Source organism: Puntigrus tetrazona, chromosome 13, assembly GCF_018831695.1.
Source record: "Puntigrus tetrazona isolate hp1 chromosome 13, ASM1883169v1, whole genome shotgun sequence".
Taxonomy (NCBI): Eukaryota; Metazoa; Chordata; class Actinopteri; order Cypriniformes; family Cyprinidae; genus Puntigrus; species Puntigrus tetrazona.
In genome coordinates this window covers 3,808,788-3,832,632 of record NC_056711.1, presented here as the reverse complement: position 1 = coordinate 3,832,632, position 23,845 = coordinate 3,808,788, and the positions used below count along the sequence as shown (strand labels likewise).

General features: G+C 40.2%; 1 protein-coding gene across 2 annotated transcripts; it reads right to left on the bottom strand.

Moving 5' to 3' along the window:
* Window positions 1-82: 82 nt before the first annotated feature.
* Window positions 83-23,580, bottom strand: pkdcca (protein kinase domain containing, cytoplasmic a). 2 transcript variants are annotated; one of them, XM_043256022.1, is made up of 7 exons: window positions 22,143-23,575; window positions 14,545-14,667; window positions 9,812-10,086; window positions 9,655-9,734; window positions 8,273-8,380; window positions 2,858-3,031; window positions 83-1,110 (listed from the first exon to the last, which is right to left on the bottom strand). In XM_043256022.1, the coding sequence occupies exons 1-7, from the start codon at window positions 22,839-22,841 to the stop codon at window positions 1,016-1,018; spliced, it is 1,554 nt and encodes a 517-aa protein (XP_043111957.1). In that variant the 5' UTR covers window positions 22,842-23,575; the 3' UTR covers window positions 83-1,015. The 2 variants fall into 2 exon arrangements, 1 of the variants encoding a protein (XP_043111957.1); XR_006252399.1 differs by lacking the exon at window positions 83-1,110 and adding an exon at window positions 3,183-3,380 and having other exon boundaries at window positions 2,892-3,031; window positions 22,143-23,580.
* Window positions 23,581-23,845: the final 265 nt, after the last annotated feature.

The following is a 23,845-nucleotide window of genomic DNA, read 5'->3' as shown; positions in this document are numbered from 1 at the left end:
AGTCCAAAATGTCACATTTCAGTCTTTTATTACCCTCTGTCACCTTGAAAATGTTAAGGACACAAAAAAATGACCAGGACACTTTTTTAAAGTCTCATGTCTTTATATTTCAATATAAAAATATTACTCTCATATACAACACGACCGTAAGACTCGTTAGAAAACATGTACATCTCAGTGCTTTCGCTGAAAGCAGAAATCTCTTGAACTCCTTCACCTGTCAAGTAATAGATTGACATGACATTTCCTTGGGAAACTTTATCACACCACAAGAGGATTGGCTAACTGACCACCATCTAACAATGACATACCACAACTAACCTCTCACATCTGTCAATACATAATGAAAATAACAACAAGAAATCAAATGACATGGAAAAAAATTGAATTGATTTACTGCTGATCGGTTTGTGTGTTTCAGCAAACTTTTAAAAATGATTTCATAATTTAGAAGAGGCATTTTCATTCATTAAACCAATAAATTACTTGTTTAGACCAGTCTAAATGAGCGTCTGGAACCAATTGTCAGACTAATTTGTTTTACGCGAGCAAATATTTAAAAAGATCTCGAAAATCAAAGCGAATGCTTTTAAAAGCTTGACAAAAGACCCTGTTTCACGTGCTGAAAAAGTGCTGAATATCAAAGCAAATAAAGGAGGATCCTGTTTGGGCAGAAACAGACAATCACTGACAGATTGAGAGAAAGAAAGAATGAAAGCGATATTGACATGAGATCTCATTAAACACACACACACACACACTCACACACGTTGCCGTGACAAGCACAGACAGCCTCTCTGCGTCTCTGCCAGGTACACAAACACATTCACAGTCCAGTCCCAGGTTCAGAGAGGCAGTATTGCACATAGCTGACAGCTGACCTCTGCCCGAGCGAGTCTTCTGACCGTCCCCCAGAATCCTGAGCAGCATGCCTTCAGGAACGACAGCGCACGGGCGTCTTCAGAGGGAGAAGATCTGGAGATACCGATGAAGACTGAGAGATGTCTCTCTCATCTCAGCTCTCAGCTGCCCCCAGTCGTATGTACGTGAGTTTACCTGGAGCCGCGGTCATGCTGGCTGCTCCGGTTTTGAAGAGCGCGAGCTGATGACCTGTGGAGAGCAAGCAGAGAGCAAAAAAGCTTTGAGAAACAATGGACATTTCCTGCAACAAAACAACAGACAGGAAGACAGGACAAATGGGAGGGGCAGGATGTGAGAAACAGGAAATGGGAGAAACGGAAATATGAGAGAGCTGTGGATCTGCAACATCGGACACATTTACTGATGTCCGCCGAATTTTCACCGTTGAAATTTAGACATTTCGATAGGACTCCAAGCAATCGGAAATTTCGAGTGAAGTCGATTCATTCGTGACAGGTTCATGCGGATTCGTAGCACTGATCAACAGAAAGATGTCTGGTTATTAAAACTGCTTTTTGCGTGAATTTGGACTTTTGTTTAACTTCATAACATCTGATATATCTGGCTTCTGTCAAGCGATGGATAAAACTGAACACTAGGTTTTGAGATCAGCAACAGAAAGCATTTGCTAGCAAAATCTGCAAAATCTGTTTGACAATTGAATATCCTTTTCACGGATAACAGGGAGTTTGTCAGATGTTTCTCTTGACAAAAACACTCAATAATTCTTCAATAGTTTCACATACTTAGATACGATCGCTCTTCAGATTCCAGGTGTGATTTCAATGTGAACTCATCTAGTTCTTTCAAGAGATAAGTTCAGTTCAATCTCTCAGCTCTACGCTTCTTAAAAATGTCAAGCGTCGTCTCGTTTGTGTCTCGTTTTATTCCTCTTAAGACCCTTTAGTTGATCTTGCTAACATCTCTTGAGCTTTGAAGGAGCAACTTCTGAGCCATCAAATGGAACAGATCTCTGGCTCGTATTGGGGTTTGTGTCCAACCAGTTGAGAGCTGCTGGTCTACATGCTTTTGTTCGTATGCGGTGCTGAGAGAAGAGAGAAATGAGAGCGAGGTGTGAGGAAAGGACAGTCACGGCAGTTAGAGCTCTCATCAGGATGACATTTATCATTTACCAAAGCATGTGCATTCGCTCTGTTCCAAATCTAGTGAGCTGCCATGCTGTCTATTGTCTACACAGGCAGCTGTCCCTAAGGCATCTAACTGAAATGGATCCTCACAAGTACTCTGCACTCTGCGTAAGCAAAACCTCTTCGCAACATATAAATAGTGCCAGTTCAATTCACAATGGCATTTTATAGTTTGACGTTAGCAAGTCCACACATTTAACATAAACCAAAAGTTTTTAAAACCAAAGGAGTGTGGAGTGGGTTAACTATCTATTGTAACCGTCCAGGGTTTCCCGAAAGTAACTATGGTCGCAAGTTCTGTCATTAACAACAGAGGTCAAAAGAACTTGAGTCCATAATGAGGTAACAATGTGTTTGGGAAATGCACCCCTATATAATTGGTTCATAAAAACACTAGTAGGGTGCGCTAAACAAGTGCTAAAGTCCTAAAAAAGTGAAATCAAAAAATGTTGATCGCCATCTGGAGGCCAGCTGCAGTAAAGGTCATAATCTCCGACTTCTCTTGAGTCAAACTGAATGTTTTGCGTCATCTTAGAGGTTTCTTAATACGCCAATCTATGTTCAAGCGTTCTAAACGCGATTTTCTTCATATTTCGATTTTTTTGCGCCCTCAGATTCCAGATGTTCAAATAGTCGTATCTCATTCAGATATCGTGCTCTCCTAGCAAACCATACATAAATGGAAAGCCGATTTACTGCTGATGTCTAAATCTCATTTTTCAAAAATTTCCCTTACGACCGGTGTTGTGGTCCAGGATCGCATACAGAGGGACGCTGTGCAACGTTACCTGTCCATGTGCTCTGATTGGTCATGACGAAGGCCCGGCACTGGGCATGGCTCTCACACACGTCGATAGCTTCATCGACGCTGAAGACTGACAGCAGGCATCCGTCATGCTGATAGGACGGCCAGCAGCGGTAGTTGTCCGCTGCTATCGAGGCATCCGACACGTGTTTATACTCTGTCAGAAGAGGAAAATAAGAATTAGACCTAGCCAAATTGACAGCCCCCATGACGGCACTGACACACACTGCTCAATAAATCAAGTGCATAACAACTTTTCGAGAAAAGCGGAGAGAAACTACGTCTTTGTGTGCAGGATGTTAACCCACAGTGAAACAATCTCTGTCATTGTGTTAACACAGGGGCTGTCTTGTTCTCCGTCGAGGGGAGTCTTCATGCTGTTGTTGGTCAGAGTTTGACATGTGTCTTCTGATTCTGCCTTTATCTTTTGCTTCCTCTGTAACTCACTCATACGCGCACTTTAAAAGCCACTCGACATGACCCCGGGCCCCAATAAAAGAGGGAAGCTGATAAAAGAGAGAAAGGCAGATAAATAGAGGGGCGATGTGAGGAGTGACGACCAAAAGAAAACTCAACTAACAACGTCCCTCCCCGTCTGTCCCACACACACATTCATCCGCCCCGTCTCTATTTTGTACTTGTTTTATTTAAATCAGCATAAATGCAATAAAACAAACAAATACAGCAAATAAATAAATACTACCATAATATAAAAGTTATTTAATTTAAATAACTGTAATATTATTATATATTATTCACATATATTGTTTTATAATTATACAAATATAATTATATTTTAATATAATTAAATAATATAAATAATTAGGGACCCTACAGAGACATGAACATTATTATAACATCCAATTAAAAATTAACATCATATAATTATAGCATTCCACTAATGACACTACACGTTTTTAAGTTAATATAATAAGCATGTATTTCATTTTGACGATTATATTGTTGCAATACAGCAATAGTTCCGTTTGTCTGTCCACACCAAACATAATAATACTGCCACGATCATAAACAATAAGGGCGTATTAGATAACATACAGCAGAACTTGCAAACAAAATGAGATTTCAATATGCGTGCGATTAAAAGAGACATCCTAATCAATAGCCCTTTATAGTGTCACGTCTGGTTATGAAACAGTACGATATTAAACTAAAGTGGACGGCGGAGTCGTGAGTTCAGCATATGTCAAGAGTAACTAATGAGAAGAGATGTGTGAGGAACAGACCACTGTAACACCGCCAACATTCTCCTCACAGCAGCTACGACGGCCAGACCTTTAACGTGTGTTTTTTGTCATAAAAAGCGCAGCTGTCTGTTTCACATCTCGGTCATGTTGTATCAAGTCAACATTACAAGACGTTATTCACATTAACGCAACATCATGTTTGTAATACTGAACGCATGACATTACATTACTGAAAAGGGGCAGCTGTTCTCTCTCAGATGAGCGAAAGAATATATGTTGCGGCTCGTATGAATTCAACAGCTGCGAGCAGCTCGGTTTGATGGAAACGGGCGAGTACGGACAATCTGCGTAGAAAGGGGCACATTATACAGCGAAGCAAATATTCATAACAGGACATGACGTCTGCGCTTAACTGATTTGCTGTAAGGCATGCTTTGGTAAAAAGTCACTGAACGGTTACATTTCTGAAATAATGACGCTATTGTCTTTTACAGCAGAATCTGAATTGTTTCCATCTTTGATTTCCCATTATTGATTTAGTTGCGAAACGTTAGTATTGTATAAAGCGTTACAAAAAATAAATATGATACTCACTCAATATCACATTAAGAAGACTTATTACGTCACTTTTTACAAGATGAAACATACATAATGTATAATACAATACCCCAAAAATCAATTATTATAAAATTTTAAAAATGTCTGTGTTTTCGTTGATGTATGTATAAATGCAAATAAAGTGCTTCCCCTTTTCCATTATATTTGATTATCATTATCGCGCTTATTAGTTTAAACTTCTGATATCTTAGTTTTCGAACTAAAATGGGGTGTGCGGCGTTTTCAAAAGTCTCCGTTTTCAATCTCGGAAAAGCCGGATTAGTGCAAACACCAGGCGTAACGATAGAAAAAGTTGCATGTTTTGTTTAAAATGAAAACTGGGTCTAAACAGTGTTCTGTGTTCATCTGTACCAATGACAGAAGAGATACCATGCTGTGCTCGAACTTTCGCCATGCCGTTAGAACTGTTATGCCATTGTCACTTGTGAAAACAGAATAGCAGGGCTTTGGGTGGAAACATGCAGATTAAGGGGTGGTTATATTATAAAATGATCTTTGTCACAGAAGTGCATTCTGAGTGGCTCGTTTATTCAAAAGCTTGCAGAGAAAGGCTTGCAAAAAATCTACTGGGTTAGTATTTTTCTACGTTTTCTGGGTTGGGACAGGCGTCGGTACCCCATTTATGGCAATTAAACTTGGAAAAGTGAGATTTTGATGATATGCCACCTTTAAGTACTTATCTGTAGCAGTATCTGAACTGCGTAGTATCTGAACGCTTCCCTTCGCTAGCACATCGCGACAAGACCCAGCAAGCAAACCTGCATCGCATACTCATCTACGAGTTGTTGACAGTACTTTGTGTGATGTTTCTCTTTTTCATGCTAATGCACCATTAATATGATCGTTACAGACCGTTGAAGGACAGCTTTGATGACACGCCAGCCGCCGGTCAACCGCACTGAAATACAGCCAGTCTGCGTTTTCACAGTCCATATGCGGCTCTTTTACAGTGTGCAGTTTGGAAGTGGAATGGCGATGGATACATTGTCATGGACCGCATGCCTTTGGCAAAAATGCTGACAATGTGGTCATGTTTTCATACGCTTTTGTGAAAAACAATCCCAGGGTAGTCCACTTTGGGAAGAGGATATATCAATTGGAGAGCTGTCAATAAGGGACTACTGCATTGCTAGTTCTGGAAAGGGTCTCAAATGCTTGGTAGAGTTTTTCTCGGTTTTCCGCTCTCCGAGAAGGACGTTACGTAAACTCGAGGCCTCGTTCGTAGGAGTGTGACAATGGGTCTGATAAAAGGAGAACAGGCTTTAAAACATTTACATTTACATTTACATTTAGTCATTTTGCAGACGCTTTTATCCAAAGCGACTTACAATTGAGAGTACAACAGCGATTCATTTTTTTAGAGAGACAAACAGACAGTGTAAGTGCTTATAACACCCAGTCACAGGAGTGTTCAAATTAGTACATGCCAGAAGGGAAGGAATAAACAAGGGGATAAGAAGAGAGACAGAGACAGTGAGAGCAAATGAGGTCAGGTATTGCTGAAAGATGTGAGTTTTCAGCAGTTTCTTAAAGATTGACAGAGATCCAGCATTCCGGATATGTACGGGAAGAAAAGACGCAAGTTAACTGTGCACTGCAAATGTCTCGACTACTAGGCTATAAATGTCGGAATCTCTGAGTCTCTGAATTTTCCTTCTCTGGCTCTACAGGGATATGGATGGATGGGCTTTACTGACGTGATTCACTATTTCTCTTCGGCTCTGAATGAAGGTCAATGGGCGAGCTGCCCTCGATGAGGTCTTTCTGATGAGTGAGAGGGGTGGGATCGAGGAGAGCGAGGGCCGCACGTGGCAACTAAGTGGAGCTACAAGCCAGTAAATAAGAGCAACTATTAGGCTCTTTATTGCCCTAATTAATGCTTTATGGAGCTCTTGCTTTCTTTGAATGTTCCTGTAAGACGCGGGAGAAATGAGGGAGGAGGTGATGTAGCGGGGCCAGAAGCATGCTGGGCTTTTAATGTTTGTTGGGCAGGAGTGAATTCCGCAGGGAAGCCCTGTCTGTATCCAGACAACACCAAGCGCTGCAGAGAAGTATCCGGTCAATATAGTGTACCATGGACTAGACAAGAGATGAAGACCTTTTCACATGCATGAATATTAGATGTCAAACAATTTGAGTTATTTAATGGGTGATGCCAAAACAAATACCAATAGAACAGATGGTTTAATAGCAATTTATATAAATGCAATTTAACCATGGCTAAGATTTTAAAAAAAAGTGTAAAAAACTGGTAGCTGTGGTTGCCGGAATTCTAATATAAAAAATACAGTAACAAAGTAAAATTTACAGTTAAATACCGTAATTTCCGTAAAGCAGATATAATGTTAATATACCTTTTTTTTACCTTTGAAATACACTGGAATGCAGGTGCGGAAGACAAAGTCACGTGATAGACCAATGCCCATCACAAGTAGCTTTTAAATAGTAACGCATCCAAAAGTGCTCAGTGTCATTCACACGAACACGTTAAACTGAATTATGCAATAAACATTATTTTTACAACATTAGATGTAACAACCCTAATAAACATAACTAAGAAAAACTGAAAAGAAACATCGTGGCGGGGTTTAAAGAAAAAACATCGAATTCAAACAAAATTTTAAATGCAATGGAGTGAATTGTGGGAACGTCAATTTACGTTTTTTTCCTTGTATATTTTGCGGGAATTTACCGTTAACAATTGAACAGGTTTTTCCTGCAGCATTTCATTATTTTTTCAGTAAAAATCGCAATTACCTAAAAAGGAGGACATCCAAATAGCCAAATATCATAATATTATGTATTTAAATGTTTTCTTGATCTGTAAACGCGCTACAAATAAGGGTGGTTTCATATTGTGTTGTAGGGTGGATGTCAGCATAGTTGTTATTTTACTATTACCATTAGTTATTTGCATATTTGATACTGAATGTTAACCATTCTCATAAAAACAGTACTGGATTTTCGTCAATCAAAAACGCTTGGTGTGAAGCATTATGCAGTACAGAACTCTTTAATTTCTAGACTATATGGCAAAAACAGGGACCAGTGAGAGAGGAAAGAGTTAAACGGCTCTGGAGAAGATGAGCCTCACTTGCTTAAAGCTCTCATCAGTCAACAGGTTTGTCTGCTATAGACTGCCAATGAAGCATAGAGAAGAGCAGAAAAGATAGCAAAGAAAGAAAAAGAGAATAAGGAGAAAATGGTAGAAACAGGGGTGGAGCGATTAGGAGAGGGCTGAGGTGTTTCTCAGTGCTGAGATGGCTGTTTAGTCCATCAGCCCCTCTGCTCACCAGTTATATAAACTCTAATCTTCTAAATCTCCTCTCATTTGTCCTTACATGCACACATAAAATCGCTCTCTCTCCACGCTGACTGAACTGTTTAATACCGATTTGAGAAAACCCATTCACCGCCAGGATTCTGCTGCCGTCTCGTCAGTTCAGAACGACTGTATTCAGGAGATGAGCACACAAACATCACCGCAATTACAGATTGCGTCCGGCTCTTTGAGTTTTGTGCATGTCAGTTAAAGAACTGGTATTGGTGTATTGGTATCTGTCCAGGTCACTCACCTGATTTGTGCGTCTGTGTGTTATTCTTGAGGTAATGTCCGTTCCTGTAGATATCTAGCACTTTTTCGAGGTGAACCAGGGTTTCGTCTGTGCCCCACATCAGCTCCCCTGAAAACACATTCGCACAGCATAAACCACTATAATAATTTACACTGTGTCATCAAGAAAACATGCCTACGTAGTGCTGCTGAAGGGGGAGTTACGTGACACTGGGAGAGAAAGATAGGATCGAGGCCGGGCCACCCACGCTACCCGCGGCTTCACGGACTGTTGTGTCCCAGAAAAACAGATTTCTAACGCTATCTGACATGCCACTGCGCCGATGAACACGACGATAGAGAGCGTGAGGAAAGGAATTAAGGGCAGAGACAAAAGGCTTCTGGGAGGGACGGAAGGAGAAATGTTGGGATGTGAAGAGGAGGAATGTTTGTAGATTATATTTGAGAAAAAAAACATCACTTGAAAGTTGAAAAATCGAATGAGATGAAGGTACATCAATTAATGCGTTATTCTTTAATAACACATATTAATGTGAAGTACAAAATGTACACAGTTTTTTATATTTATGCTTCAACTATTATATATAATTATTGTTAAAGATAATAATTATGTAAATGGTTATAAATCTATATATATATATATATATATATATATATATATATATATATATATATATATATATATATATATATATATATATATACATACAAATACAGAGAGAGAGAATCTTACTCCTTCTTTAGCAGATATAGCAGGTACAGTTTATTGTGTAACAAAAATACTAATAATACAGTACTAATTATAAACAAACCCAACATACTGTGAAAACTGGCCAGAATTAACAGTAAATAGAAAATAAATTGTTCAGCACAGACGTGCAGCATTTAGGGGTTTTGTTATATTTTATTTTATTATAAAACTGCGGGGACCTTTATTCACATAAATGCTTATGATACATTTTACAGTTTTTTAAGTTTTTTTTATTTTATTTATGCAAATTAAATAAAGGTGCTTAAAAGGTTCTTCACAGAGATGTCATAGAAGAAGGTTCTTTAAAGAACCATCTCCTTCTTACCTTTTTTATTCTGAAGAACATTATTTCAGAACTATTTGTGAAACAGATTCTTGAACAAGTTCTTTATGGAAGCATTTAGACGAAAAGGCATCTAAGGCATTGTGACTGAAGTTAAACAAACCTATACTGTATGTGGGTTTTTTCATGGTCATTAGTTGGTCCAAGCTGGCTTTGATGGCTGATCGGTTAACCTACCATCTTCTGGATCTAGTTTTGACTGTTGGGGCTATTAGAACCACCTTAGAACAGTTACTAAATATTTTTTTTCAGCAGAGATAAGATTGGATCTAAATGAAATCACACTCACCTGTAGAGTTGACAACTTTATCCAGGAGGGGTCTCAGTGCTGATGGCGCACTGTGAGGTAACAAGTAGGTGAAGAAAAATCTGAAAAATGAAAATGAGTCTCAGCATAGTACAAATAAAGCACAGGTTGACGCAGATTTCAGGTTATGAACGCGCACCTGTAAGCGTTGTAGAGGTTCCTCTTTTCGTTGATACCCTCACAGCGGCCCTTGAGGCAGGGGAGGGTGAAGTTGCGGGCAGGGAACTCCATGAGACAGTCTGAAGGAGAAGACGGGGAGCAAGGCGTCTCCTCAACGCTGGCATCGTCCAGGTCGGTCACTTTCAGAGCTCCTCCGACCAGGACGAACTGCCGTGGTCTGAAATCCAGCAGGGTGACGGACCCGAGCGGGGAATGAGCCAAATAATGCAGCAGCCTCATCAGACTCAGACAGATCTGGAGAGACGCGCAATGATGTCAGTATGGAAAGCATGCTGTAGTTCTATCTATTGTTTGGTTTTATGAAACGTAAGTTCACAGTAACCCTAACAAACACACACAAAAACATGGCTAGGATTGAACTAAATTAAAACGAGGCAACAAATTAGTACAATGTGGCTACTATTTAAATACAACTACAAGTTGTGGGAACAATTTTCTAATTTGTGGCCACATTATCTCATTTTTGCTTTGACATGTCATGTGGATTTTCGTAAATAGTAAAAATGCACAAATATTACAATAATTGCCGATACTGATTAGCCTGTAGCTATTCTCATGTTACGCGCCGTAACCAAAGTCCAATTGTTTTATGTTTTTAATATTATTATATGTAAATAAATGAAAAATGTAACATTAAAATCCAAAAGTGTTTCGAATTCTAATAGTAAAGGCATCACACCATTGTAATAACCAGTGGAAAAATGTATATTAATTTATATTTACATACTAAAGATTACATTTAACATTTAACATATATATATATATATATATATATATATATATATATATATATATATATATATATATATATATATATATATATATATATACAAAAAACAAAAAAATTATAAATAAAGTAAGTGAGTGTGTGAGTAAGTTTTTGTGGTTCAGGGTCATTCATTCATTCATAAATAAATACTGATGAATGGAACATTTTTAAAATGTTTTTTTTAGTATCTTATGCCATCGCTGTCCAAAGTAATGGTTGGTACCCTGTCAAACTGGGCAAACCGGCGACTGCTTTCAGGGACCTGAAGCACCTCTTGCGTGACCCACGAAGCCGCTTGAGTGTGCGAGGCCCATCGTGCAGTGCACGTCTGCGAGCCCACAAGTGTGTTCCTTGAGGATTAGCTCTCTCATTGTGTGTGAGGGTACGAGGAGCGAGGCTGAAGCTCTGGCAGCTGGTGACACCTCGCATTCAAGCGTCGCCTACATCTACCACGCTCTTAAGGGCAGAGTTCAGAGGATTAGACGGCCGCGGGGAAAGAAGAAGAGGACGGAGATGCGGAGAGGAGTGAACGCAACCGAAGGAAGGAGAGGAGAACATAAAAGAGAAGCAAACAGAGAGGAGATGAGGGGGTGGAGGAGACACTGCCCATGCCTTTCACAACAGACAAAAGCTGCTTTTAATACACTCCGGATTAGCAACTACTGGGAAAGGTCAGCCCCCTCACACTGTGTGACTGTGTGCGGGTTGCTGTCTTGCTTAACGTGGGGCAGATTTGGTAAAACCATTAAGAAAGCCATTGTAAGACAGGCGAGGCCGTCTAAAACAGCCCAACAGATTTGGTTTCCTCAAAAATGCAAGCGTTTTCCATAACACCAATGCGAGTGCTTGTTTGTCACGTATTTGCGTGTGAACGGTTGTGTCGTCGCTCCCGGGCCCGTGTTGTGCAGAGAGCATAAAAGCCTTCGTCAGCACGCAGAGGAAATGACTTCGGACCTAAATGAGCTGTTTGGAAGTCAACGGATTCGACGGTCTCCCCAGAGTCTATTAGTGCCTCATATGCAATTCAAATGTTGCTAAAGCATCGCTGGGGTGTTTCTGCTTTCTTCCACATGCGTAGAGAGAGAAAGAGCCCGGCAGCGCTCTGGGAGCGTGTCTGTAGGGGACGGTCTTAAAGAGACAGGACGTGTTAGCCTTTATAAACACATGTGGAATGAGGGTAACTACTTGGTTTTGTTCAGACAGGCAGCAAATCAGATTTCGGGGCGCATCAAATCCGTTTACTCAAATCCGTCGTTTGGAGCCCGAACGGCAAAGAAAGGCAGGGATATCTCAAAATGTTGCAAATCCTATTATCGATATTTGGAAACGATTTGGAAATGTCACGTTGGAATGTAAAAGCTTTTAATTTGGGACGCAACGCTTATGTAACTTCATACGCTATGTGGCGTAGTGTTTGCAGAACTGTCCGATTTCACACATTTTTGCTCTCCCATACACATGCAGTCAACTGTGTCACATTTTATTATGAGGGAAAGAGTGAACTAGTGAGTGATTTCTGATGCAGCATATAACCGGATGTCTGAAGTACATTGACGGCTCTCGTACTGATGCTGCAGAGGCAAGAGAAATGGAAAAATTTCCAGTTTCTCATTTCCCACACAGACAAATGAGAACTTATTAGGCTCATTCGTTAATAGAGTATTACCTCCAGTGTAAATATATGTGAGTATATTCTCTCTTTGACACACACAAACACACATTTGTTTCTGTGTCTTGTGGGGACTTTCATAGACTATTACTTTCATCCTGACCAAAAAAACACTTTCTTTCCACTAACCTTATACCTATCCCTTACGAATTTAAGGTTTTACTATCCTTGCGGTGATATTTGGTGCGCTAGAATGCTACTTAAATTATACAGAGGAATTCATAAAGTCTCTAAAAATAGAAAGACTAGAGAGAAGGAGGCCAGGCAATCAAAATCAACAGCACGGACTGAAAAGGCACTCATTAAATTCAATGGCACTCGTTTCATTGTTCTAGTCTGGAAAGTCATTCGGTGTGACTGGAATATGAGCCTAATAAATATATTTAGCAGAATACTATGGTAGCTATGAGTTATGGAAACGGAAAGGCTGCCGCAGACTGAATGGTAATGCCGAAAGTCTATTGAAACTAAAGCGGAGTGATGAATTGTTCTGCTGAACTGTACAGTGCTGTGTTGAAATGCGTTCTCTATCAAAGCACGAATGTTTATAAAGCGCCTTCGCTATTGTGCAGCGATTGAGCTGATCTGTGCTCGTGAATCAGTGTTTGTGTCTAAGAAAACGGTTCAATACTGGGTGGCTTTAGCTTTAGTCTCTGTTGGCTTATAATCACACAGTCTAAACATATTAATTCTATATATGTAAATGACTAACACATTAACATCCTTCGTTCAAAGCACACGCAGACAGATTACCGTACGTCTTTTTTAACGTACATTTGTGTCAACAGCCGTCTGTTATCAGAGGAAGGGCTCTTTGGGACTTCATTGAGTTTCTTCCTCGGCACACAGGAAGTCGAAGCCAATCATTAAGGGAGGCTGCCACGGCGATAGCCATCAGACGTGTCTATCAGGCCAGCTCAGAGACGTCTCACACAGCCAGCTTTTTTAAGTGTTTCATTATAGAGAAACACTGTTGAAGGAATTATTAGGGGTAGAGAGAGGAGGATATGTCACATTTATTACCCTCATGAGCACTGAATGAACCGCTGTCCTGTGGCTTAGAGGTTGTCTGACTGGGTTGAAGTCATTCAAAATGTTTATATAGTGCATTATGAAATGGTAGTAATTTTATGAAATTAATGTAATTTGGTTCGTCTGTTTGTTTATTCGGGGTAAATGAGCTGTGTCTCTATTCATCTTTCTCAAATATAAGAGGGGTCCAAATGTAAGTTTTTCCTGGCATAAATTACATTATCAGCATAATGTCCATGAAAATATAAAAAATCCCCATGATGTTTTTTCCTTAAAATTCTAAAACATTGTATTTATGTCTAAATAAAATGTAAAAATTAGAATGTGGCTTCAGATACTTGGGCACCATTGTATAGTTTACAATGCCATAAATAAGCTTTCATTCACTATAAGTTTTACGTTTATTTAATAAGTTGAAAATATTAAATAAGATAAAAAATATTTTTCTTCAAAATCCTAAAATTCGAAATTAAAACTAAAATCAATCAATCAGTCAGATTTTCAATGCCATACACAATCTAAAATTCTCAATAGCCTTTACATTTATTCATTGTTTTTCTACATTTCTTAAAAATTCTGTTGTTGTTTTTTTTCTAGCTATTAATCATTTTCAGTATGGTTTCTGTTAATTCTGTATATTTCTAGGTTTAAATAAACAAATGATCAAATAATCAATCAGATGTTTTTCAAACTTTTGGGCATCATTGTATACAATTTGGTATTTCATGGATAATAACATTTAATTTCTTCTATTACATTGCATGAAAAATAAACACTTAAGGAATACTTATTTACTACTAACTAATTTTAAAAATAATTTTGATCTCAATAAAATCCTAATTTGCTTAGTTAGGTAGTTGTTACGTTTAAGTATGTGAATAGGGATGTGGAATAAGGTCATAAATATGTGCTTAATAATACTAATAAACAGCAAATATTCCAGTAATGTGCATGCTGATAAGCATATAGGAGACCACATATTTAGTTTTTTCCTATTATTTCTAGATTTAAAGAACCTTTAACAACGTAAATCATATTTGACAATACGGTGAATAATCCTCGACAGCAACCTTTAATTCCTTCATTACGGTAACGTTAGAAGAGTCAGGGACTCAATTTGTAGGCGGTTGTCCCCGTTGATAAGGCTAATTGAAGGCCCGTGTTTCTCCCTGGAGCTCCAGACAGGCAGGAGATGGAATGCGTGATATGAGCAGTGACTCACCCTGAATCTCTCCTCCCAGGGCGTCTGCAGCAGCTGGATCATCTCCAGAGGGCTGCCGAGCTCCGTGATGGCCGTCACCGTGTCCTTTATATCGTTGTTATCCTGGTAGCAGTAGCCGTAGAGCTGCGGGAGAGAGAGTGAACGTCAGATAACAGCATTGCGTCGAGAGCTCAGATTCGACCGGAAGACGCCGAGCTGACTATTTCGAAATGCGAGAATTGAACACGTCCGGTAAATCGAAGCGAATAAACGGGATCGTGGCGGGCGTTATGGGAGCGCACTCCAGCTTGTAATCAGGAAACGTCGCTCTGGCATGTGCTTGTTTGTTTTGTGGGGGAGGTCTATACGTTACGGCCGCTGCTTCCTTCGGCCTGCCATGACGGGCTTTTAGCGGCGCGGGATTTGGCTCTTTGCTTACAGCAACATTTTCCCAAGCTAATTCAAGCCAAAGAAGCTAGTTAAAATTAAACAGCGTGAAATTTCATCTAAAAAGAAAACAACCTATGGCTGCGCGACCGGCTGTACCGTCACCAGCATCAAAAGAGAAACGGACCATTATATTTCTGCACTGCTTCGTAGTCTGCGATTATAACTTCAAAAATCCGCCTCGGTACGTGCAAACATTTACTCCTTAAATTAGTCTCATCATTCACGCTTGCTAACAATGTATAACACCTCCGACTGACACACGCGGGCGATGCTAAAACTGTCCGATGACGGCACACTCGATGTTATGTTGCCTAGCAAAGTCTATGTAAACTGGGACTTATTCCAGAAACACCAACGGCAGGAATCTCTGTTGTTTCTAAAAACATGTTAAGAGCTGCATTTATTTCAATATGATCATTTATAGATGTATTTATGGAAAAAAAAGCAAAAAGCATTTTAATTGTGTTATATCTTATTCATAATAATAATGAATAATAAAATAAAATAATACAAAATATTAGAACCGAATCAAATCAACTCACGCCATTGGATTGGAGTATGCGTTATATAATAATATAATCTAACAAAATTACGTTTGTGTTTAGGAAATAATCCAACTGGGTTAAATTGATCTGAATTGTATAATTCAGACACATTTTAACATTGGATTTTCTACATTTGAAGAAAAACAGCAATATATCAAATATATCAAAATATAGTAACATACTAAAAAATAATATTTTTGCTGTGAAAAACTTTTAATGTTAGGTCCCTTTAACACATTCTGTTGACTATAATTAACTTTGCATCTATGCATCTACTACATTAGAGTGTTATTATTAACATTATTAACAAACTTTTCCCTCAATAAATTATTCATTTGTTGCTTATTTATAATTAGTAAGGTAGTTGTTAAGTTTTAGGTATTGGGTAGGATTAGAAATGTACAGTAATTAATTAATACGTGCTTAATTGGCACTAATAAACGGCTAAAATTCTAGCAATATGCACGATAATAAGCAGCTAATTGGTGTAACCGTAAAAATGTTACCGAAATAACTACTGGAAGCCGCTTCTGCTGGCTCTTTCACCGTTTCGTCTTGGCAGCAGATTTAATTGGTACGGTTTTGGCTCATAGTGTCCAATGTATAAATCAGCAAAGTGATTTCTGACAGCTCTCGAGATACAATCTTGTTTGGCTAGCTCCATCAATGTCAACTTTAGGACAAAAACTCTGGATCTTTATAACTGTCCCGGTGGGAGGATCTTGAACAAGTTTAGCCTCTGATATGAAGCAGGAACCGGACCAATCTGATCTAAGATCTGCGTGCAGAGCAAGCCTTTCCGAGAAAGCAAAGGCCCTATCTGAGATTAAATGCACTCTAATGACTATTATCAGCACGATTCATCTAAAACGTGAGCGGTTGTGTGTGTTTGTGCTGCAGACTCCGCGGCTGCTTGCTGGGAGTGAAACAGATCTGCACACGGAGGAACGCTATTGTCTGTCTAGCCACACGGTGCCGTTTTGACTGACGCAAGCTCAAAGGTCAACTCGCCTGTCCAGTTCATTTACAACGAAGACTTTGTATCTGTCCAGAGCTGCGTTGTGCCAGATGCTAATGTCACCAAGGGCACCAAAAATGTTTTTTTTTTTTTTTTTTTCATTTCAGCTAGTTTTTGTTCTGAAAGTTTTCATCCAGCTGCACTGACCGAATTCCAAATCCGTTTCATTTTTGTGAATGTAAGCGATACAAAAGATGGGTGTATAGTTTGTATTTACAGTCATGGCCAAAAATACCACCCTTGGTAAATATAATCAAAGAAGGCTGCATTGTTAATCCTCTTGAGCTTTTATTTATTATTATAATCTTTTTTTAATCTGAAAGAATTTACCTTTCATTGGATAATAAGAATTCAAAATGGGGAAAATGTCAACATGAAATAAATGTTTTTCTCAAATACACATTGGGACATAATTATTGGCACCCCTAAAAATTCTTAGGAGTAAAATATCTCTGAAGTATTCCCATTCATATTCACAATACTTAGCACTCCAGGGTGATTATGAACATGAAATTACCCAGCCATGGTGTTCTGTTTCCTTTAAGTATTGTGGCATATCAATATGGTCACCATTCAGTACTATGGTTTATCATATCGCATTCTCACTATTAACTACTTGCTAACTATTAAATTTATTTCATTCTTCCTAGTATAACTAGTATTAGCAGACGGACCCAATACCTTATCAAATTTAAACTCTCAGCAAATAGGAAGTACGTGTTTCCAATTCTGAAGTGTTAGCTATTTTATATTTCACCTTAATCTTCATCAGCTCATGCTCTTCCAAAATTCTCCTCACTGGTGCCACGTGTGCCGACACACGGATGCTCAATAGCCTTCACAAAAGCATTTCTGTTAGATGCCATTAATACACTAACACACATTCACTCGCGAGCCAACCGCGTTCGTTTAATGAGGACACCCTGGCAACAAATCAAAATGGCCACGGAGACGGCCATGTTTGCCCAGAGATGAAATAGCGGTGGGCAGTGAAAGTCAACGTCTACGGTCAGCGAGGACAGGACTGTCCGCGGGAACAAGAGCTGCTCAGTAACGGGTTCTTGACACTGACTTATAGCTGGGATCAGACCGAAATGTGTGCGAGGAAGTAAAAGCGAATAAAAGCGAGTTCAGCGAATGAGCTTCACCACCTTGTTTCAATCAGAGTTTCTGAAGGAACGCCGCTGGAAAAAGTTCTGAGTCATTTTCCCTTGCCTCTAAAATTGATCAGCGAACATTAAACAGATTTGAGACTTATTAAGGCCCTAACAGAGAAATGCGAAATTGTTAAATCTCGCTGCCAAAGTGTTCAAAGGCTTCAGTCGAGTGCCTGGTTCTGCGCCTGGTGAGCGCTTCACGTGACTCAGCAGTTGTTAATGCTGATGAGTTTGGCATCTTTCAAGGTAGAAATGACTAACGCCTCTAATCTAAATCCCCAAAAACTAACACTATGACAGAAGCGCCGTGAAATTCATTCATCGTGAACTGTTTACGGGACTTATTTATTTTGAATCCTCGATCTGCGAATCTGCCCTTTGAAAGTCACATGGATCTTTTTAGCGAAACGATCGCACGATGGAAAGAGACAAGCTGATTTCCTCATCAACCTGTTCCTGCCTAGTAAAATAAACAGAGAGCGGAGCGATGTAGAATGCGCTCCAGCAGAATTCATCCCCATCTTCGACTCATTTCCTCCCACAATCCTCCTGTTCCGAACTCCTTCTCGCGACTCGCGATTTTAACACAGTCTTTAACAATTCCAACCGCAGAAATTCCACAAAACACGCAATGAGATAAAGATCTCCGACCAATCAAGTTCGTTTGCTGAGTAGAACAAGTTCAAATCAGTCCTAAACCGGTTCTGTATTCTGTGGAAAAATTACATCATAAAGTTTTAGAACGGCGTGAGGGAATTTTTCTTTTTGGGTGAACTATCGCTTTAAATGTAGATACGCAATTGTTGCTGACTGGATCCCAGTTGCCTTCTCCTTTCTGACAAACCAAGAGGTTATTAAGTATTAACCCGTCTAGCACTAAAACTCTCCGTCTCACTCCCATCTTAAAACTGACCCTGGGGGCCTCTGTGTTTAGGACGCCCAGCTTTCACATTCACATGTTGCATGCTCACATTAGCAGGTTACTGATTACCATGTAGTGTGTGTGTGTGTATTTTGGGACTCGACTAAGAATCTGAAGAGTTAACAGAATGACATGCTAATGTAAACATAATCCCAGTGCAAGACCACCCTAATCAGGCCCCCGAGCTGTGTTGCAGATTGCCCAACGCACCATTTCAAACGCCTTTCCATACGCAAACACCAGAGAGAACTTTCACGCATAAAATTAACATTTTGGCATCCCTTCTTTGCTTTCATGTGGTTCCAACCCATTATTACTTTTACGAAAACTAAATATAAATGTTAGACAGAATATCTGAGCTGCTTTTTTTTATCGTAAAAGGAAAATGGTTGGTAGTCATGCTCTTGAAAAGATAAAAAAGCGTTATAATATAAGTACGTAAGACTCTATAACTGATAGCGCTTGGCAGTGCCAAGCCCAAAGTATGCTTCAGTTTAGAGGTGAACTCTTAAAAAGACACGCGCACTAGAAGGTTTCATCACTGTGCACCATTTTTTCTCCAGAAGTGATGATAAATATTTTCTTTGTCTTTGTATATGTCCATATATATATATATATACAAATGAAAAAGAAGGATATATTTATTGGTGCTGTCAAATGATTAATTGCATCCAAAATACAAACTTTTTGTTTGCATAATATGTTTCCTGTGTGTGTGTGTATATATATAATGTATATACATACATAATACACACACACACATATATATATATATATATATATATATATATATATATATATATATATAAATATATACAGTATACAGTTTGAAATGTATTTAAATCCTTTTTGTGCAAACTGTTCTTTTAATATATCTCCTGGCCTACTAACTAAAGATGTTCAGTGGTCATTAAACGGGCACACGATTGCATCTTTCTCTCAGTGTCTGCCAGTCGTACACGAACAAGCCCGCTCTCCCTGTTCACACCACCAATCACGAGTGTTTATACAGCAGGTGTTGCCCTCGCTTGTAAGAGGAAGACGGGGATCTGCTTGACAGACATGTTAGTTAAAGACTTCAGAATCCGCCTCTGGAAAGCGGAGCGGAGACGGCACTGCAGTGTGACCTCCCTCCTCCGGGGGCCAACGCCAGGCAGACCTGCGCAGATCCTTTCTGAGCGCACTCTGAGTGAACCCGGCCTGGTGCTAATCAGCCCGCCGTATCGTATCTTCTCACCTCTGACCTCGCAACTTATAAAATAAGAGCCATTTATTTTCGTCCGATGTGGCGGCTGCCAAAGCAAATGAAAAGCAACGCTCCTCGGTCTGATTGGTTAGGTGCGAGGGTGAAAAACCGAGCAAGATGCCGACTGCACGGGTTGTTTATTAATGCTTACGTGAGGATATCTGTGTATGCGTTCCATCATTATGGGTTTATATAGAGAGGTATTATGGGAGTAGCGTTGCTGATTTATTAAGGTTTTAAAAACTCGAGCCTGATCGCAGCCAACCGCCTGCTTTGAAGCTCTCAGTGGTGATAAATTTCAAGTGAGACGTGGCGCTTGACAACAGAATGAGGCGCACGTTGTAGCTGACGCCCATATTACACATATTCATATTTGTAAAAGACTTGAAATGCGACGGGGATAAAAATCAACTGGCTATTCAAACTACGTCGCTATTATGTCAAAGTTCGTTCGAAATGTAAAACAAACAGGTTAAATGTATCATAAACAAATATCAGAAACTCTACAATGTTAATGGCTTTGCATTTACATCAAACTAATTACGTTTTATTAATTCATTTATTCATTAAAGCTCGAATGCACTTGTAAATGAATTCAATTTTCTCTATTTTCATATAGCGTGTTTATTTTTATTCAAGTCCAGCAAAAGGTGTGGGTTTTTACATTTTTAAACCCAAAAAAAAACTGTGGTCATATTTTATTAGGTTTCACGCAATACTTAAAAAATACAAAACATAACACACACACACACACACACACACACATATATATATATATATATATATATATATATATATATATATACGACGTATGAATGTTGAGTCAAACCAAGAATGCCTGCTTTGTGAATTTATTCTGTTTGAATTTTTTAGATACTAAGAAATTATGAATGTGTGGCAGCTGCCTGCGATCTCTTCAGGGAATCTTGTCTTTGTGTAATTGGTTGGATGTAATGACGATGATGTTCTTTTGCCCATAAACTGTGTCTTTTGTGTGAGTTCATTAACAGGGGTCTTGCACCGTTGGTCCCCCGCTGTGAGCACACAGAATGAAATCAGGTCGTCGGCCCCCATCTACATACAGCTTCTGATAAAGCCTTCAATAACAGGACCTCGACGGTTACAGCTTTTCAAATGAAATAAACCTCTGGGGCCGTATTAAATCGTGGGTGACGTGTGCTACTCTAGGCCAAATACACATCCAACTAATGCGATAATTTAGTTGATTTATCTTGGATAATGTGCGTAACGTACACGACCGGTTTCTGACATGGAAACGATTTTAATGCATGGATTCTGCACGTTTGGACTTAAAAGGAGACATTGACCTCTGGAAGGGGCGAAAGGTTCTTTTCAGGGGCATTTTTACCCTTTAAACTTAATCCGATTTATTCATTGAGAACAATCCACTTCCTATTAAGCGCGCCGTGTTTCGTAGAAGCACTCAACCCATAACCGGCAAGGCCTACAAAATCATTTTCTCAAGGTTAAATTCGCACGACGGGTTAAATTCGTGGTTCAATTCTTCGATGAAATTCAGCACAAATGCAGCAAGTTTTAAGTTTTCTTCGGACGCACAGCCTGGGTGATTTCTGAAGCTTGGAGGGGCCCGCAGGACCGTCTGAAGACAGAGGCGGAAGATAAACGAGGGCCGTTAATTTCAGAGTCTCGTTCGCTTATGTTTACAAGAGCTGATTACGACTTCAACAACTACACAACCGCTCGTGTCAAATAAATGACACACAGGGCAAAGCAGCAAAGCAGAGCCGTTTCTGGGAGCCCTGAAACTCTGGGGGCCAAATATGAGGACAAAGAGCCCATACCCATTTTTAGTCATCTTTGATTGAATGGTAGGCTAATTACTAAAACACACACACACACACACACCTCAAACTAGTGTTGATTTTGATACTCTAGGCGTAAATATTCACACTTAAACAGGCGAATTTATCCAAGAAATGCCTGGTGGGTTACTAGAATTCGGATATTGCTTTAATGGGTACTAAATTGATAAAATCATAACGTGATAATGTTGTTTATATTAACGTGACTTGGTTAAATACGCGCTGTAAAAAATAAATAAATGAAATAATAATGATTAAAAACTTTTTTAATTGTAATTGAGCTACTTTGAATCAAATCGCTGGTTTCGAAACTATTTTAAGAAATTAGAAAAACTAATAGAAATTGAATAGAATCACTGTTATGACGACAGAGGCGTTTCAAAATGCGCGCATAAATAAATAAAGCTAAATCGGCTTTATTGGACGAGTCGCGTTACCTTGAGAATATTGGGGTGCTGCAGTCTTTCCATCAGCGTCATTTCCTTGATAATCTTGAAGGACGCGAGTTTGTAGCAGTCCGTAGACGAGCCGTATTTCTTCACGCAGTTCTCCATGTCGTGACCCCCAAAATCCACCGATTTCAACGCGACGGACAAGCTGCTGTTCAGAGCCGCCTTGTACACCGCCTTCGTGTATCCCGAGCCCAGATACTGGACACTGGTAACGTTATCGATACTGCTACAGCCGAGCACCGACTCGCGCGTAAACTCCCGGTGCGCTTTTGTTGCTATGGATACCGTCGGTCGCGACCGGTCGTAATGATTGTTTTTCCCGTTCCCTTTGTACGTTTCCACCTCGCCGCGCTGATCCAGATCCATGAGCCGCCTGCGCTCCAGCGGTCCGGTGCCGACCCAGTGCGCCCGCCTCTGCCGGTACCGCAGAACCTCGTCCAGCCGCTCGCGTATCTGCCGCTGGAGCTCCGGGAGTCGCCCGACGGTGGCCGTTTCGACGGGAGGCGGCTCGTCGACGCGAAGCCGGGCGGGAGCGTCCGCGTCGGGCTGCCGCAGCCGGTTCTCGTGGCGGTGGACGCGCTCGCCGAGGGGCTCGAATCCCGGGATAAACAATAAATTCATCAGCGTGCCCATGAGGAACGAGAGGCAGAAGCCCGCCGCCACCACCATCTTCCTCCGCTTCATTTTGTTGCTTATTATTATCAGCAGAAAATAGACGTGTTGCCCCTTCCAGCCTCCGCCCGGCCGCCTGGCAGCTGCAGGCAGTCTGGCCGCGCCGTGGTGTAGTATCGTGCGGCGCGGAGCGTTCAGGATCGCGAGGGAAGTCGATGATGCTGCGCTCGGGAGGATGTGCCGCGTGTTCACGTCTTCATCTTGCAGTTATGATTTAAGATCCACCCCGCGCAAGGCTGATCGTGGTGACACTCGCGTGCGCGCCCAGTTAACGGGGGTCTCGGAGCGCGCACCGGCGCCGCGCCTCGTTCAGCGCGACTGGAACCACGCTGACGTCACTTTGATTGGCAGCTGGCTCGGCCCCGCCGCGGACGGATGGAAAAGCTGCGCTTCGGGCTTTTAAAGGAATAGTTCACCCGCGGAGGAAAGCTCCGTCGTCGTTTGCTCGCCCTCGGGTCGCTCCGAACCGGCATGACGCCCGTTCCTCCGTGAATAGCGTCGGCGGTGAACGGTGGTCGAGAGAGGAACGCGAACATCATGTGTTGGGTTATTTCTAATCTAGGAAGCCATGTTAAGCAGACCAAAGCTTATGTGGTTTATTGACAGCGTTTTGCTATGTTTTATGTTGATCTGGACATGTTCAGTTGGCAATGCAATAGAAATCGATCACAGATTTCGAACAGGAAGAAAAGTAAATTAAAATAACTTGCATATTTTCCTGAACACTCTTAATAATAATATTACTGTTGATAAAAAATACACACACACAGACATACATATACATATATATATATATATATATATATATATATATATATATATATATATATATATATATATATATATATATATATATCTATCTCTCTATCTTCACAGTCCTGTCTGTTTCTAAGTATGTACCTATACATGTCTAAACATCCTCACGATGCAGTTAGTTGCATGTCTACGTGTTTACCAAACGTTTTAAGCAAGCATTTAATTGTGTTTTTTCACCGCATTAGACTCGGCTCGGTTTG